This window comes from Argentina silus (assembly GCF_951799395.1).
Source record: "Argentina silus genome assembly, chromosome: 1".
In the NCBI taxonomy this organism is placed as follows: Eukaryota; Metazoa; Chordata; class Actinopteri; order Argentiniformes; family Argentinidae; genus Argentina; species Argentina silus.
Window position 1 is genome coordinate 22352967 of NC_139655.1, and position 19115 is coordinate 22372081.

Genomic DNA, 19115 nt, shown 5'->3' on the forward strand with positions numbered 1-19115 from the left:
TTGTATCCTGATACTATATATCCAGCGGTGTTATTAATTATTATGTTGAATGGTGGTTTAACATAGTCACATATTGTTTGTTTTTTTGGAGAATATTTTTTTTAGGAAACTGCAGCTAGTCAGTCGAATGATCGACTGGAAATATTGAAAACATTTGCCGCCAGAGGTCAGTCGCGCGCAGTTTGTCAGAGCGGCATGCTTTCAACCAAATACACACAGGTGAGGAAATTCATTTCCACGCGGTAGGTGGCACCATAAAGGTAGAGCAAATATGTCTATGCACACACACCGTTTCTATTACAAAAATACAAATATTTGGTGCTTACTGGATTTGCCAGTTCGTGAAGTTTCTATGCTACATTGTTCTTCGTGTAAAACGAGGTTCACCCTTCAACTTGGAATGGTAAGATAACTCATTTAGCTCATTTCTTGTTTCACTCGAGTACAAACTCAACAGCTTGCCAAAATTGATGTGACGTTATCCTTCAATTATGTCCACACTCTGCCTACATTGAGCAATATTTTTGTTGTGTTTTATACAAATATACTCTGGGAGGTTGGGTTGGTTTGACTAACTGGATAATTGTATTACTAAATATATATATATATATATATATATATATATATATATATATATATATATATATATATATATATATATATATATATATATATATATATATATATGGTTTGGGCTGAAGCTAGCTGTTTCTAGCTGCATTTTTTCCATTGATAATTGCAGGGGTTAATAATTGCAATGGTTTTTGCAGGGGTTAATAATTGCAACATTGCCCCCCCCCTCCTCCTCCCTCCACGCCCCTCAATTATGTCACCAGTTTTGCTCTAAAAAATCTGGTTACCTATTTTAGTGTGTAGTGTGACTAGGCCAGTTAGGCCTGGGCAGTAGGAGTACCGTGTGCCAGCTCCAGGTGTCAGTACTATAGGCTCAGGTTCTGCAGGTGTGGTTGGGATTTGCTGGAGATAACTAACTGGGGTGAAAGAGAGGGCAAGCATGTAAACTGTAGTGAGTCCTATATGGAGCATACAGGGGAGGGGGACCTAGAAAGACCCAGTAGGCCTAATCCCCATCAGAGCTCACTGGTTACACAACCTTCATGATGACACAAAACCACTGTCACATTTTCACATTTAGTGTTATATGAATGTGTTGTATCTTTTTGGTCATAGATCATAGAGATGAGATTTTGTTAGTAAGTAATTCCTAAAGAGTGATTTCATAGCAGTGGTGTTGTGGGCATTAGTTTTCTATACAATACTTGTGTTCTAACAGGTGTGTGTGTGTGTGTGTGTGTGTGTGTGTGTGTGTGTGTGTGTGTGTGTGTGTGTGTGTGTGTGTGTTTGAAAGTGTGAGAAAGAAAGAAAAAGTAAAAGGAGAGAGGGAAAAAAGATGAGTAAACAGAGAAAGAGGACAGGAGAGAATATCTGTTCTGTGCTTGTGTGTGCATATCTGATCCACGCTTGCTGGCTAAATCTATACTGTAGTTTGTAATAAAGAAAGAAGGGGATCAGTGTACAGATGCTTTTCTTAAGATAGATACTGTACATTGATCAATCAGTCATATTGAATCACAACATTTACTGAGCATTACAGAGCATTGCATCCATTCCTCTTATGTAGGTCTACACACAGATCAATCAAAGCTTATTGTCCTGGTATCTAAAGAGGGCTGCTATTCACTTATATACATGGGCAGTAAAGGCCCTGCATATACCCCTGACTGAGATTGTTTGGTATATTTCCAGGATTTGTCCTCCGTTTCCCTCGATATTGTAGAGCAAAAAATCCGCTACAGATAGTGGTTATGGCTGTAAGATTTATGGGCAGGGGATAGTTATGTAGATAGTTTACAATGTATTGTTCAGCTTTTAATCTGTACTGATTAGCAGTCATTTCCTCCAACGACTGGGAAGCAATTTCTGACAACAGTTTTCTATGTGAAAACTGTGAACTTCTTGGTCATAACTACTGTGTGGTAGATAGATATGGTATTGGAATCACAGTAGTTGTTTCCTTTTTGTTTTGTTTTACAAAATCCAATTATGTTGTTTGCTCAACAGTTACAGTAGGTTGACAATTTTAAATGTTGAAATTTTGATTTACAGAAAAGATCATTACATTTCAATATATTCTATGGGTCACCAGAAAAATGGATACAATGAAACCTTCTCTCCAGTGAAATCAGGGGAGTCAGAAACCTGCAGCTGAACCCTGATGGTTAGCTTTAGGAATGTTAGGAAGACAGTGATCTTTAATAGTCCACAGGGAAAGGGGTTTAACAGTGGGGGGCAGAGATTCAGCACATCCTTTTGTTGTTGGGTTGAGAAAATGTCAAGGCCATCTCAATAGGGTTTACTCCTGGCTCACAGTTTGTGTGTGTGTGTGTGTGTGTGTGTGTGTGTGTGTGTGTGTGTGTGTGTGTGTGTGTGTGTGTACACACAGTGTATGGAAACTCCATTTATGCAGTGGTCAGGATGTGCAGCGGTGTCTCGCGGAGGCTGCCCGTCTCGCCCGCACCATGGCTGGCTGTTCTGGCAGTGAGCAAGAGTCTCTGACCCCCTAATCAGGGGAAGGTCGTCTGATGCGGGCCCCGTCCCGAACACAGGAGGATAAATCACTCCTCACCCCGGGACGCTATCTGGGGCAAACATAGACGCCCCATCCCGTCCCGGCCGACAGGCTGCAGACTGGCCCTCCGCCTGCGCTCTCCAAAGCTAACAGTCGTGTGGCGCTGAGCCGCGGGGTCAGGAGGACTCAGACTCTCAGAGGAGACTTGGGACCTCAGGGCATATACAGAGCACACACACATTTATCACTTGATATATGACTTTGATATATGTTTTATTACAATGTTATTTAGTGGTTAGGTTGTCACTAACTAACCCTTTGAAGACAAATACTGCAGAGGTCTGCACATAATGCAGACCATACATCTTAACAGTTTTATTTATGAAATGACGTGATAGAAAACCTTTTGCTCCAGGTGCTTGGATATTAGAGAGTACTGTTGGTAGGGAAACCTCCAGTAAAGGAGTAGTAGCCTAATTAGCTCCATAACTTTTAGAGGAATACAGTTAGTTTGTTCCCATGTTTTTCATCACGTTGAAATTAAAGTTGTATTGTTCTTCATGAGTGATTCAGCCCCTGCCATGTAAGAGATCACGTAGCACTGGATGCAGGACCCATCACGTAGCTTGTATTGCAATAACACTCATAGATGCATGTCACTGGCTAATTACAGTAGAAGTTGTTTGACTCTCTGATTGTAAAAGGTTGGTACTATGGCTGTTGTAAGAGCAGGCTAATTGAATAATGCTTGTATGAGTGAATGAGAGGGCGCGTGGAGTGATTTAGCGTACTGAGGAGTGTGCTTATCTCTCTCTCTGCCCCATGCAGGAAACACGGGGATGTCACTGGGCAGATTAAAGGCTTGGCACAGCAGATACAGAGGGCTGAAAATGGATGGGGTGGGGAACCTCTGAGTGTGTGTGTGTGTGCCCGTCTGTGTGTGTGTGTGTGTGTGTGTGGGGGGGGGGGGGTGTAAGTGGGTGGAGTGACCGTATGAGTCCTGTTTGGCAGAAAACTGCTCATTCAATAGTTGGGAATTCCGCTGGAAAGAGAAAGGTGTAACCCTGAAAACATGACGTAATTTGGATGGAATTCTGAATAGCAGGCATATTTTTGACGTTAACAAATTGGGCTGGCTAAATGTTTCGGTTTACTCCACATTTAACTGTCCTCTGAGGACAATTGGAATTTTACCATGATATACTCATATAACAATTTTGCTAAAGTAAGACAACTTTTAATTTGCTGAAAGAGCCAGTGACTGTGTGGCCTATTGCTGTGATAGCGTAGATAAGAACTTGATCAGCTGCTTGGCCTTTAATTGGAATGGCTGTTCGTGACTTTTGTTGGTGAGATTACAGTTGTACAGTATTTCATATAATTGGTTGCCTGGCAGCTGCAATGGTTGGAATTTTGTCCATGATCTCATTTTGGTCATATAGGCATTTTCTAAACAACATAGGATAATCAATAAGCTATTGTCTCTCGAGTCCACTCACATAACTTGAATGAATTTTCAAACAGAACACAATGTGTTAATTTCTGCGTACTACAACATGTTGCTGACCTAATAAGCGGCAGTTGACCTCAACATGTATGTTTGATATACTGGAAGAGGGAGGCTGTGTGGCGGTGAATTGAGGCATTATCAGAGAGAGGTGTCTGATGGGGAGTGCAGGCAGACAGATCTTCCATAGCAGCTGCAGAGAACACCAGGCCAAATATAGAAAGGGAACAAGGGCCAAAACATATCACACATTTTTTCCCATTAACAGCATAGGTTTGAATCTATCTTGGCGCCAATTAGTTGCTAAGGGTTAAAAATAGAGCGTGGTATGGGTGGCAATGCACATGGAATGTTGAGACTGATACCTCTGTTATGGCAGCATGTGATTTTTAAGTGGAATCGTGTGAAGGAAAAACAGTAATTATCATCAACAGCTGGGGTGGTATAATTCAACTTGACAGTGAAGGTTACATTTAATGAAACAGGAGACATTTTTTTTAAAGGTTAGACTTGATGCTGGCATGAGGCATGAGCATGAAGCTTGAGTGTATTTTCAGTATGAAAGGAGCATGGAGCATGTAGCAGTTGTGGGACAGGATCACTGCTGCTCTATCTGTGTGCCCTCCTCCCCTTCCCCCACCCCGGCCCCGCCCAGCCCTCTTATCACTATAGGGGAGGGCTGGAATGAGCAGCATGCAGGCTCCAGGCCTACCTGTTTACTCTGAGGGCTTCCTCCATTGTTCAAGGCAGCTTCCTTTTAAGGATTTTTCACATTTTTGTGCTCTGTGTTGTTTTGGGAACGGACCATGCAGTGGGTGCATGGGGAGCCTGCTGTGGCATTCCTGAATTCTTCCAGATCTGTCTGGTCGGGCTCAGCAGGAATTCTTTCCTGGAACATCTCACACACACACACACACACACACACACACACACAGGCACACAAACATAGTAGACACACACTCACTCACACACTTCAGCATTATAACATAGCATCTGTCATGCACTCCCAAAGTAATGTTGCATGTAAAACATTTGGACAATTAGCGTGTGGATTTTTCTTTGATCCAAGTTACCTTGTACATCAGATGTACTGAGGACAAAGCCATTGTGGACTAATCCCTCTCCTTCTATGAATAGAGTCAGAGCTTCTCAGTGTTGGATGCACTTGCATAATTTGAACACGCATACAGATACAGGTGAACTTACTGTAAATCTGTGTAAACACTTTTCTGTGATCATCTCACAACAAATAAAATATGTACAATAACAATTCCTACAGAAATATGCACAATTACAAAAATAAAATGTCTTTAGGGTAATTTGTATGTAGAAAAATTGTTAAATTAAACAATTCATAATCCCTTATGTATCACTACGTCCTAACCCACTGTCTTTTATGAGAAAGTGAGGTGTCTTAAACTCTTGAGTGAAGGTGAGTCTATTCCGGTCCAAGATGTCCGTGCTGTGCTGTGTACACTTCTTTCATTGAGAATGAACTGACACCTCTGAGGGTCCTGCTAATGGAAAGCCCCTTAATCCTTATTATCTTAAGAAATCTCCAATGAGATTACAATCCTGCTAGAAAATTACAACCGGTACCTACCATCTGCTGCTCCTGGTCAAAGTGGACAAGCCTGCTTTCATTTAATAAGGAGATGTAGAGGTATATGTACCACTACTACCATTATTGTTATTGTCAGTATTCAGGGTCATTTTCACTGGTAATGCCCGAGTGAATGAAATATCATGCCTTCCAAGATATTCAACACTCACCTCACAAACATCTGTTGTTTTAATATTTTGATATTGTGGTATATCAATTTCAGTACCTTCTATTCATAGTTGGTGACCAAAGTTTATATTGAATTATGTTTGTGGCCATATTACCCTGTCTAAACATGATCACTCTTATTGTTTTGAGAAACGATCAAATGACTGTTATGGTCTGGTCTATTGTCTTCAGATACTGTAGGAATATTTCTCCAGGTAGAACTTCCTTTAAAAACAACAAATGTCAGTTACATCAATTATATCATTTGATCTAGCTGTGTTCTGTGCGAACCACATGCACTCTTTTTCTCAGTAAGGAGATCTTAACACACTACCCTGTTGTAGGGGAGATTAACTTTGAGCAAAGATTAAGCAAATTGACCCTGATGTTGCCTCCCGAAATAACCTGTAGCTCCAACGCAGTTGTTTAACAGTAGCCATGATGTAGAGCACGGAACAACATTTTATGGATACTTTCACAACAATTGGGATTCTTACAATTGTTGAATTAGGTGAGTTCACTCAATATTTCTATCTGAGTAAAACTGAATTCATGTATATTTGTTTTTATTATTGAATAAGAGGAGTTGTTTAGTGACATCCAACATTACTTTTGTCAAGCGAATGTCTAGGTAGTCATCCACCTCCGCCATTCCTAAAGCTGTCCACTAGGTATAGGCTATGATGTATGTTTTCTAAACTCTGATGAACGGTTATTTTGTAATGGACCAAGTAACGTTTCTATGCACAAATGTTTCTTCATGAGAATTTATTTTTTAAGGTCATATATATAATGATACGTTTGATCAAAAAGTGGATCAGAAAGACTATAAACATTTCCAACAATGGAATTATGTTGAGTTATCTAAGAATTATTTCAGAATGTTGTTGTTTCATTGTTGTTCTGCGTTTTAGTCATACATGGGTTATTAAGTAATTGAACTTGGCAATCGCTTGGCAAGTTTCATCATTCATAATTTCTTCAACAAAACACAGCTCATGTAGATAATAATTAAAATGCATTTTAAAATGCATTTTGTTTCTAGATCTAAGGACTCACAAATGTTTTGTATTGTGAGCCCTATATGACATTGACATTATAAATACAAAAGTCTGGATTAAAACAAGACTGCCATACTTATGTTTATGCAATATCTTTGCTTATACCACGGCATTGCTGAATACGCAATTCTGATTGGCTAAAGGGGCATTCCAGAGAGTACATTATTTTTCGATAACCGGACAGTTGCAAAGAATAACCAGATAGACACCTATGAAGTAGTTCCAGTAATGTTAATGTGCTCTACATTGAGGCAGAGCTTCTACTGACAACAACATAGTTACAGAGCCAACTCTGGCAACCACACAAACCTTAATGTGATACATTGTATACCAAGATGGAATGTCATCAAAGCTAGCTGGCACTTACATACAGAAGTATACGGTACTATAGGCTTGTATATTTTCTTCCAGAAACTGAGAATATCTATCTGAGAGCCAACCTCTTACCTTTACAGTTCCCAAAACCATTCTATGATTGTTATAGAGTGGCTGGAAAAGTATGTTTCTGCTGCATTATCGGTTTAACAGTCTGTGGAAAAACAAAACAAAGGCTGAGGAATTTACCCAAATAATTTCATCAAATAATTTTATCCAAATAATTTATTTTATAAATATTTATTCTAATGTTCAAGTGCAGTAGTCAGTGGGAAACAAGGCTGAGAAAACTTTTAGCGAAAGTATTTCTTCAAATTATTTTACCCAAATTATTTCTTATATAACTATTAATTCTAATGTTCAAATGATGAAGTAATTGTTCATTATAGCTAATATTTTCCCATTTTCTTTGCCCAGCTGATCAGTCAAAATGAGTGACACAGGGCCCAGAAAGCCACCTCAGGACCAGTCCTCGGGGAGTGGGCACACAGTGACCACCTCACGTCACCCCTACGTCACCGACCCCATCGCCACCAAGCGTGTCTGCTTCTACAAGAGTGGTGACCCTCAGTTCAGTGGCCTGCGCATGGTCGTCAACAACCGCACCTTTAAGACCTTTGATGCCCTCCTGGACAGCCTCTCTAAAAAGGTCCCGCTACCATTCGGAGTGAGAAACATCACCACCCCTCGGGGAATTCATGCAGTGCATAACCTGGAAGATCTGGAGGATGGGAAGGCCTACATCTGCTCTGACCGGCGGAAGGTCAAACCCATCAACCTGGCCTTAGCCAGTAAGAAGCTGCCACCCTGGTACCATGCCCGGCCTGTCAGTGCCCGTCGTCGGGTCTTACAGCTGGCTAGACTGAACCCTGACAGGCCCATACGGAAGAAGGACCCTGTGGTTGTGCGCACGCCTAAGAGGCTGATAGTGTTCAGGAATGGGGATCCCAGTGGAAAACACACAGTGATGATTCAGAAGAGGACCACACCCACCTTTGAGGCTCTGCTGAATTATGTGTCAGAGTTGATGCAATTCCCTGTGGTCAAACTACACACACCTGATGGAAGACGTGTAAGTGTTTTTCCTGACTGACAGAACACACTGTGTTTTATGCATGCTTGAGGACACTGGTGCCTTAAGTTCCTGCAAAAGCAGAAAACCACTGCTGATACTGATGCTTAGGCATCTAGAATATATTGTGCCCTTTACCATATGTACCTCCCCTAAACACATGTTCATGTGTTTAAGCGTTTAATTTTTAATACCGTGCCAAGGTTATGTTGTGATACCCACAACTCGGGACTGGAAGTGTAACCACTGATGGCATTATGTTTGACCCACAATGGTTTGACTCGCTTGGTCCATAAATAACTGTCAGAAAAAGGGAGAATGTGATAAGCTCCTTTATTGACGTATCATCCAATTACCTGGAGAGGCATTCTGGGATACTGTAGGACCTAAGGAGATGGTCTGTGCGTGTCATGGGATCTGCTGTATCTCACATACAATGTTTGTGATGTAATTTCTTCAGCCTTCAAATACCTAACTTACATAATTGAGGGTCTCTACTGAACTGAATAGCTACTTGCCCCATGTAATGATGACAAAATGGGCAATTTTAAGGATTTATGTTGATTTTGTTTATATTTCCTCAAATAATGTATTCACATTGTCATTAGAAGATCACAGTGAAAATTCAAGATTCAAGATTCTTTATTTGTCACTTGCATACAAGTATACAGTGAAATGCAAAAGTGACAGTGCCACAGAGTAGTGCAACAATAAGTTTTAAGATAAAATAAAATAAAAATAATAAAAAATAAAAAATAAATAGAATATAAGCAGCAGTATAAGCAGCAGTATAAACAGCGGTGAAGCAATGTACACAATGGAATGGCTATATACAATGTCAATGACAGGTTGACAGTACAGTTAATTACAGTGAAAGATGAGTCTGCAATGGATAATTATGTGTGTGCGTATGTGCTATGATGTCAGTGAGTGTGTGAGTGTCTTGAGGGGGGCACTGGTGGGGTCATCGTTGATGATCCTTATTTAGAAAACACATAAAAGCTAAAAAAAAAACGCACAGCCTCTGCGGAGCTCTCATAACTGTGACCGGCATCGGCGGCGCCATTTTTATTTACCAAAATAAAAATGCAACAAACAAAGTAAAAATGAAAATACATTTGTTACATTTACATTTGTTTACATTTGTTTGTCTGCACTGCAGGTGGATGGGCTTCCAGCTCTGATATTATGCTCTGGGGTTGTAGTAGCCGCAGGCCGGGAGGCTTTTAAATCAGAAAACTACAAGACACAGAAACCATCTGCTCCAACATGGCTGCCTCCCAGTCGAATGGCATCTAACAGAAAGAAGCCAGTGACCCGTGAGTCTTACCATGTTAACTGTATGGGTTTTGTGGGTGAGGATGTGATTTGAGTGATTTATCTGTTTGGAATATTTACTGAAGACCATATGCTTTTAAATTATTGTCATTATGTTGAGAGCATTATTTTGCTGGAGAGAGATTTGTGGTCCAATGTTTAAGTGACATTGGAAATATATAGTATCCAGTCTCAGCATTCTCATCATTGTCACTTTTGTCTTCATCATGTAATATGCGTCTATCAGCCCATTAGACCGTTGTACATGTGTGACATTTACAGTGCTACTGCCTGTCTGGCAGTAATCTATCCCCTCCCCGTCAACACGTTGGATAAGCAGTAGAAAGTGCTGAGACATTGTTATCATCCATAATACCATGAATGACCTACATGCTCTATCCATAGGCTGCCAATCATTATGCAGTATGAACTGTGTGAACTGTAGTTCTGATATTCTTACAACTGTATTTTTCTAACTTTTCCCTTTTTCTTTCTTTTATGCTTCTGGGATATGCTAATCTATGGAAATATCGTTTTTTCCAAAAATACTGAAATATCTTTTCATTGAAAAAATCTTGATCTATCTTTCTACACTCTTTCAACTATGTGGCTTTGATCCTCAATCCTCTACAGGAAAAAATAAGTCCTTATCTAGCGGCACTAAGTCAAGAAACTTCTCCGCATCGTCAGAGAGATACTTTGTGAATCAAATACACAACTCTATTGCAGGAAGTTTATGTGACCTCCACAGTAACCCTACAGGATCCGTAGAGCTGGAGACCAGTCATCTACTGGAGTCGGTTGCCGAAACAGAGGTGGAGGGTGAAGGGGGGGACATGGCCCCAAGTGATGACATTGAGAAGTCCTTTCGGGTGAACCAGGATGGCAGCATGACAGTGGAGATGAAGGTCCGTCTGACCATTAAGGAGGAGGAGACCCTACATTGGACCACCACCCTGACAAGGTCAAGTGTGGCCAACCAGCTCAGTGTGGCCTGTGTGGCTGAGTCTGAGCCTGAGACTGGTTCTCCTGACTCCAACACCTTAGAACAGAAAGGTCACAATGCCATGGACACCATCAATAGGCGCAATTCTAAAGATGATGATGATGATGACGACGATGATGTGTCACCAAATGAGAACGACAATGCCAGTGAGGAGTGGAATGAAGAGGATGATGCAAAACCACAGACGAACATGGTCTATCCCCGGAGGGTTCCTACCCCAGGGCCCAGGAGATTCAGACAGAAGCAGGCATCAGTAGAGAGCATCAAAAGTGTGACAGGAGAGGAGATTCAGGAGAACATGGTTGGCTCATACTCCTACAGACAGGAAACAGAGAACGGAGCAGTGACAGAGGAGTACTGCATGGTCAAGCAGTGTAGCACCAGGCCTGTCCCCAAACCAAGGAGAGTTGGCTCTGTTGAAAACAACAACTACAACAATAGGGCTCAAACCTTTAAGTCAACAGGGGTGGCTGAGATATTGCAAATTGAAGACAGTGGGGAGAAAGTCACAGAGACTGTTTTGCACATATACGAGCAGCAGACCTGTCAGGACAATTTCCTTGCTAATAGCCAGTTCAGTGTCCAGGGTGTGTCCATGTATGGAAGACCAGCCACCTCGGACACAGCCCACTTATTTTCCAGTCATGACTTTGAGATGAAGATGGGGAGACCCTCTACAGCCTCAGAGTCAATCAGCAAATGGAGGGCAGACAACATGTCTCTTTCATCTGACTTCACCATTCCATCATTAAAGGCTAAAGGAGGCAATCTCCCTCCCCCTAAAAGCATGGTAATGGTAAACACTCAGAGGAACCCTCTCTCTAAACCCATCAAGGAGATAGAGTCCTCAGAGTTCTTCTCAGATACAAGTAAAGATGTTAATAAAACAAAGAGGATGTCCTCAAAGCCTAAAGTGAAAAAGAACCTTGTTCGTCAGAGTATGACACCAGACAAAAAACGAAAAGGGAGTAATGCTGATGCTCCAGATAACCATAAGAAAGGGAAACCTGCAGTTTCTAGTGCTGCATCTATAAGGAAAATATATGGATTCAGACCAAAAACTGTCAAAAGTCTGATTAAGCAAAAAAAGAAACTACAAGAAAATGGTTATGGAAGTGTTATGTCAAAAAACTCAAAATTACCTGTTAAAACAATAAAGTTTAACATTGAAAATCCAAATAAATTATCAACAGTGAAGGAGCTAAATGTTAGTGAATATAAAAGTAAAACGTCAGGTCCCTTAACAAAGCATGTGTTGGATGTTTCAACCTCTGCAGAGGCAGAGGTGAAGGGAACGCTGAAAAGGCAGAGATCCATGCACCAGGAGAGGAGGATTGATAGAGAGACTCAAGATCTTAGTGAAAGTATGTCACTGCCTGCACTCAATTCCTCCTCCTCTGTTATCAATGAATATGTTGAACACTGGTTAGAGAAAGCTCATCCGGACCCAACAGTCTACCCAGAGGAAGAAAATCAAACACTTCAGATGGGAGCTAAGAGGGGTGTCTCTGAGGTGTCCGCAATCAATTGTGAAATGGTGAATGAAACAGAGGAGTACTGTACTTTGGAGGAGAAAACACAAATACTAAGTTGTCCATCTATGGAGAAGACTGCATTCCCAAACAGTCCATTTGAAAATGTAGCTACACAAAGAATCCTGTCTTTTGAAAACACAGCATTACCACCTCATCCTTCATCGGCGAAGACACCATTACTCAGTGAGCCATCATTGCAAAATTCAGCCACTATTACCTCAGCAGAAAAACCACCTCACAAATGGGAAAACATTCCAATACCCACTCAAATCTCAGTAGAAAATAAACTGTCAAACAGCCTTTCATTGGAAAATAATTCACTACCTGAGACAATTTCAGTAGATAAGCCAATGCTATCTGACAGTCCATCAGTAGAAAATACACCAATACCTATTAAGATCTCAATAGAAAATATGCCACCATCTAACAATCTCTCATTGGAAAAGACATCACCACCAGTTGAAACCCCAGCGGAAAAGACAGCTCTGTCCAACAGTGTCTTAGATTTGTTTTCATTAGCTAGTAGTCCCTCATATTGTATGTGCTCATCACCTAGCAGTTTCCCATCAGAAGACAGACCATCTATAAGCCCTGCATCAGAAGAGGCTCCATCACCAACTGTTCATTCATTAGATAAGACAATATCCTCCAACCATTCTGCTCTGGAAGAAACATCATTACCAAAAAAACCCTCAATGAAAAAGGCACGATTGGTCAGTAATCTCTCTCTTGAAAAGAAAATGTTTCTCAGAAGAGCTTCATTGGAGAAGTCTGCATTAACCAGTGATCGTCCATTGGAAAATACCATACCATCTACTCCCATTAAAATGTCAGTAGAAAAGACACCACTATCCAACAGGGTCTTAGATTTTTCTTCATTAGCAAGCAGTCCCATATGTACATCACCTAGCAGTCTCATGTCAGAAGACAGACCTTTATCAGTTCCTTCATCGGAAGAAGCTACATCGCCCACTGGCCATTCAACCGAAGAGACATTATCCAACCAAGCATCATCCAACAACTCCACTCTGAAAGTACCATTATCACCAACTAAACCCTCAGTGAAAAGGACACAATTGGTCAGTAAACTCTCACTGGAGAAGAAACTGTCACTCAGAAAAGCTTATTCTGAGAAATCTGAATTACCTCGTGAACTTACTTCAGAAAATACCCAAGCATCTAGTAGCCCAACATTGGAAAGGACACCACTACCAAGGAATCGCCCTTTGAAAACATCAACAATACGTAGCAATCCCTCACTCAAAAAGAAAACATTATCCCTGGATCTTGTCAAAATGACAGCACTAGGTAGTCTCTTGTCAGAGAAGATACCAGCACCTCATAATACCCTTTTGCAAAAGAGACTTTCACCATACTCTCAGTCATTGGAGGTCGTGTCACCACCTATGAAACCCAGGTTGAAAAAGACATCATTATCTATAAATAAATCACTTGACAACACAGCAGTACCTGGAAGTGTTGACTTGAAAAAGCCACCCCTACCGAGAAATAGCCGTCAAACTCCATTATCATCAAAATCAATGCCATTGTCCCACCAGAAGACACCAACATGTCCCAGTCCCATGTTAGTGAATCCTGAAGAGAAGTTGAATGGTGATGATGAGCTGAGCAAGACAGATCAAGGAGACAGTGTGAGCGCAACACGAGAAGAACCATTAACAAAAACACAGATAACATCACACTCATTCAGTCTAGCAACCCAGCCAGACATAAAACCTGTACTAGATAAGCTCTGTTTCTCAATTCATTCAATAAGACAAATCACACAGAGCAAACGTCTATCTTGTCTGGAGAAGTCAAATAGCTTGCCTGACTTCTCCTCCCATGTTGCCTCTACATTTGGGTCATCCTCAAAAGTTCTCCTGGCTTTCTTATCTGTTATGACTTTAAAGGAAGGCATTGCCAACTTGGACACACATGAATTAAATGCAAACAGTGTAAGCTGTGCTGAGGCTTTGAAAATGATGGAGTCTTTACAAGAAATTGCCAGGATAGAAGATGCAGATGAGTTAAAAGCTAGCCTGTCAGATTTACAAAAGTCCACTTCTACACAACTGCTACACAGTTGGAGGGGCTTCCAGGAACTCAATGACAAATCCAAAAGTCGCAGCTCGACACCCAACAATTCAGAGCACAATCTCTTGTTTGAGGCTTGTCCAGAGGAAGACAACAGCATTGATGAAAATGTTATTGATGAGCTAATAAATGAGCTTGACATGCCTGAGAAGCTCAAGGAAGAGTTGGCAGCGCTTCCTACAGGGGTTAGTATAATAACAGAGGGTGGTGAAGAGTCTACAGAGGTGAATGAAAAAGAACAAAGCTCTACAGAGGACCATGCTTGCCACACAGATAGAAAGACAACCAAAGGGATACTTTCTGAACATGAGCAAAATGCCTTGAAAGAAGAGGAGGCCATGTGTACAGAGGAACAGATTGTCAAACATACATTGTCAGAGGAGGAGCAGGCTAATGGTTTAACATACAATGATGGCTTTGTGGACAAGCAGATGTGTCCTGTGGAGGACAAGGAGAAGTGTGAGAACCCGTCGTCAAGCTATGAGGAAGAGGAAAGCTTAGAGGAAGAGCAGAAATGTCACACAGAGGACAAACCAAGCCATGTGGAGCCAAAGGTTAAATGTACGGAGCTGCAGGTTAGCAGTGAGAAAAGCATGTCTGACCCTGAGGAGGACCAGGCTAACTCAGAGGAAGAACAGCCAGTGGTTAAATGTATGGAGCTGCAGGTTAATAGTGAGGAAAGTGTATCTACCCCTGATGAAGACCAGGCTAGATCAGAGGAAGAGCTGGAATATCATATTGGGGATCAACTAAGTCATGAAGAGCCAGAGGTTAAATGTATGGAGTTGCAGGTTAGCAGTGAGGAGAGCAGGTGTAGCCCTGAAGTAGACCAGCCTAACTTGGAGGAGGAGCAGGAGAATCAACCAAGTAATGTAAAGCAGGTTAGCAGTGTTGAAGAGGAGCAGGCTAGTTCAGAGGAAGAGCAGAATGGTTACATTATGGACCAACAAAGTCATGAGAAGCCAGAGGTAGAATGTATTGAGTCACAGGTTAGCGGTGAGGAAAGTGTATCCACTCTTGAAGGAGACTCAGAGGAGGAGAACCAGCCAAGTAATGTAAAGCAGCAGGTTAGCGGTGAGGAAAGAGAGTCTACCCCTGAAGAGGACCAGGCTAGTTCAGAGGAGGAGAAGGAGGACCAACCAAGCCTTGTGAAGACAGAGGTTAAATGTATTGAGCAGCAGGTTAGCAATGAGAAAAGCATGTCTGGCCCTGAGGAGGACCAGGCTAACTCAGAGGATGAACAGCCAGTGGTTAAATGTATTGAGCAGCAGGTTAGCAGTGAGGAAAGAGACACTACCCCTGATAAACGCCAGGCTAGTTCAGAGGAGGTGCAGGAATGTCACATTGAGGATCAGCCAAGTCATGAGGAGCCAAAAGTTAAATGTATGGAGTTGCAGGTGAGCAGTGAGGAAAGGGACTCAACATCTGAGGAGGACAAGACTAGTTTAGAAGAGGAGAGCCATGCAGATTACTTTAGCTATGCAGACGTGCATTTATCAGCAGAGGAAGAGCAGACCTCTCAAGAGGAAAGCCAGTATTCTGTCAGAGAAATGCAGTCTAGGTTGATAGAAGAGCAAGCTACTTGTGTCAACCAGCAGGTTACCTGTTTAACAGAGGACACTTGCCTCATAAAGGAACATCCTAGTAATGCTGATACAGCAGGGAAGGCAAACTTTGGGAATATGCCGTGTAGCTCAGAGGAGGAGCAAGTAAGTTACACAAAGAAGCAGTATAGCTTTGAGAAAGAGCATGTTAGCATGGAAAAACCCATGCAGGAGGAGGGTTTTGCAGAGTATCAGGAACGCTATATAGAGGAAGAAACTTCTGAAGAGGATGCAAATTACGAAATGACTGACGAAAAATCAACCAATGATTTGAAAGAATCACTAACACAATCTGTAGCAGAACGAGTTAGCCTGTTGGAAAAGCAAGTTGCTGCGGTAGACCAAAGGAAAAATGTGATTATGGAGACATCTGGCGTCAAACAGTTTGCCCAAATGGAGGTTCCTTATACATCAGAGAGCGATGATTTAACACATGTATCCCGTCTTTCTAATGAGCAAGTCCAAGTTGATGAGTTCATGCGGGGAACATCTGAGATTAACACCATCCATTACCATATTAAGGATGACAAAAACAGAGACGAAGTCCCTGTGCACACCTATAAAAAGCCAACTTGGCCTATAAATACCTCAGAGAGTTTAGTCATGTCGAAAAAATCTACTCTTGAGTCCTCTTCGCTAGCATTTAGCTATGATTCCAGTCGCTGCTTAACCATAGAGCCTGAGGGAAATAGGGTCAAGTCAATAAAGGAAATGTTTTTGGCAAAAAGTGTAGTGGATATTCAACATGGACAAATAAGACTACCCAGCCCAAATACCTCAGATCTGTCTGATTACAGACCAGAGACTTCAGACAGTGGTGGTCATCGATCACAGACCTCAACTGAGTTATCCAGTGGTGAGGATGATTCAGTACATAAATCCATTACCAAAGGCTTTGTCAGAAGAACAATTGAAAGGCTTTATGGAAAGAGAGATACAGAAGGCAAAGAACATGACAGTGAGAGGCCTCCATCTGTCCCAAAACTAAAGCTCAGAGAAATCCCTGGTAAGATCAGTTTGGCTGCTCTTTCCCCTTTCAGTTTGGCACGGACTAAAGTGAAGTCTGATTTATCATACTTCAATGCCACCAGTTCATTTGAGACAAACAGTGAGGAAACGCGGCGTATCGCTTTCAATGCACAGGTTGGGCCTAGAGACAGTGTCCCAATAGACCAAGGCAGATGGCTAATCAGAGAAAACAACCAGATTAGAAAGTCTATCTCAGAGCCCACTGGAATAAACAAGAACACAGAAACATCTACAAATATAGAAAATGCATGTGAGGATACAAAGGAAGACATCCCCTACTCCCTCTTCGGCCCAGAGTCCCTCCACACAGTTTTGTCCTCTGATTTGGAGGACAAAGTGAAGCCTGTGGTGCCAAAGTGCACCTATTTCAACCTGCGGCAAGAAAGTGACTCAGACTTGTGCCAAGATGAGCTAAGCACTGTAAGCAGCAGTGACCAGGCTGATGTCTCAAAAGACAATAAAGACACGGCAGAGGACCCCAAAATGTGGGCAGAGAAGAATGGAATGCTGCCTGATTTTGTCCCTACAGAGTTCAAGATGCTGGATAATAAAGTGCATCCCCTTGTAGAGGCTCCAGGGGAGGGGCAGGTTGTGGTGGTACAGCCTGGCAAAGGTCAACAAAAACAAACTGTCAACAAAACTACTGTCAACAAAAGGCCACAGGAACCAGATGCACTGGAGATGCTATACCTCTTTTGTGGCCAGCACTGCCCAGTCCTGTGACAACCATTGCCACAAAATACTAAGAGGATTTCAAATATTTATTGAGATTGTGTGAGACTCTCATGGGTGACACAATACTTGGTGCCTGAACTATAATGTTGCCAATGCTTTGGCTTATTTAGTATGATGTCATAACTCATCACATATGGGAAGAATTATCGAGAAAGCTATGTTCAACTAAAGTTTTGGTGGAAGAGACATCATAAACTCCATTTATATATATATTTTTTTAATTTTGGAGACTATACATTTTTCAAACTAAAACATGTTGAATCTCATGAATCTATTCATATCATGTTCAACTTCTGATGTTATGAAACATTTTGTAAATATCTGTTTATAGCATACGTATATCTACTGTATTATCGGTATTATCACTACATTCATAACACCTTCAATGTGTATTTTCCACCCTCCAGTGCTGCTCTAGGTAGGTGGGCTGTCCAATAAAAGAGCATCCTGGGCATTACTGTAATCTTGTTTTAAAAAGCTTAAAACAGATCAGGTCTCCACAGATGTCACGCAAGAAGGGCAATCCCCTTCACTCAGTTAACATGCCACTGCATGGTTTTGGGTCATGCTTGTGTAGAGTGTGTTAAGTTCAACATGGTGCTATTTGCATAATTTAAGCAAAGAGCAAGTGGATTGATCTTGGCATGTTGGTTGATTTTATTGCTACATTGTTACTGTAGTTGGTGTTAGTCAGTAGTTTCATGCTTGAATTGATGTCCTGTGTTTTGAATATATGTTAATTTATGTAAATAAATGCATTTCTCTTGCATCATTCCATCAGAACGTGAGGTCAGAAAGCAAAAACATTCCTAGGGCATTAACCCTAACTCAAAGTCAATAGCAATGTGGATACTTGCAATAACAGGTAGACATTTATAGTACTACATGTTTGTGTTTCATAGATATTCTGACCTTTCAAAAGTTGGCAGCTGTTTACTACTTTGTATCTCTCTTAATTGGTTTATGTGGTTTTTCAATAAAAAATAATTGTGTATTTTGAAAACCTGTGTTTGCCTGTGTCTTCTCCATACTTGTTGATTGTAGTCATGTTAGCATAAAGAGCACTTTTATAGATATTCACTTTTGGGGAGTGAAAGTGCTGATTCTGTGTGTTAAGGCTCATCAGCAGATCAAGTCATTTAGGGAAGTATTTTCTTTTCTCTCTGGTGTTTAAAAGTTGACATTAATTACAGTCCTTTAATGTAACATTTCAGGTTTACTCTGCAACACTCTCTGTTGGTTTGTTGGTCTGTTGTTTCAGTTATAAATGTCCAGTCATTTCCCCATTTCCCCCCTGATCAGTATCAGAGCTCTGAGGAGCAGCAACATAGCTACGTGTTTTCTCACGCCCTCCATCTAAGGAAGTATCCATGTTGTTATAAGGTTCTTTTGTTTCTCTGAAGTAACCATCGAGCAGGC

At 41.4% G+C, this 19115-nt stretch overlaps 1 protein-coding gene across 1 annotated transcript; it reads left to right on the plus strand.

Moving 5' to 3' along the window:
- The first annotated feature begins 280 nt into the window (after positions 1 to 280).
- Positions 281 to 18641, plus strand: LOC310810497 (uncharacterized protein). The gene is made up of 5 exons (XM_083678280.1): positions 281 to 403; positions 7719 to 8373; positions 9536 to 9692; positions 10324 to 11565; positions 13822 to 18641. Exons 2-5 carry the CDS (start codon positions 7732 to 7734, stop codon positions 17682 to 17684), a joined length of 5904 nt encoding a protein of 1967 aa, XP_083534406.1. The 5' UTR covers positions 281 to 403; positions 7719 to 7731; the 3' UTR covers positions 17685 to 18641.
- The last annotated feature ends 474 nt before the right edge of the window (positions 18642 to 19115 follow it).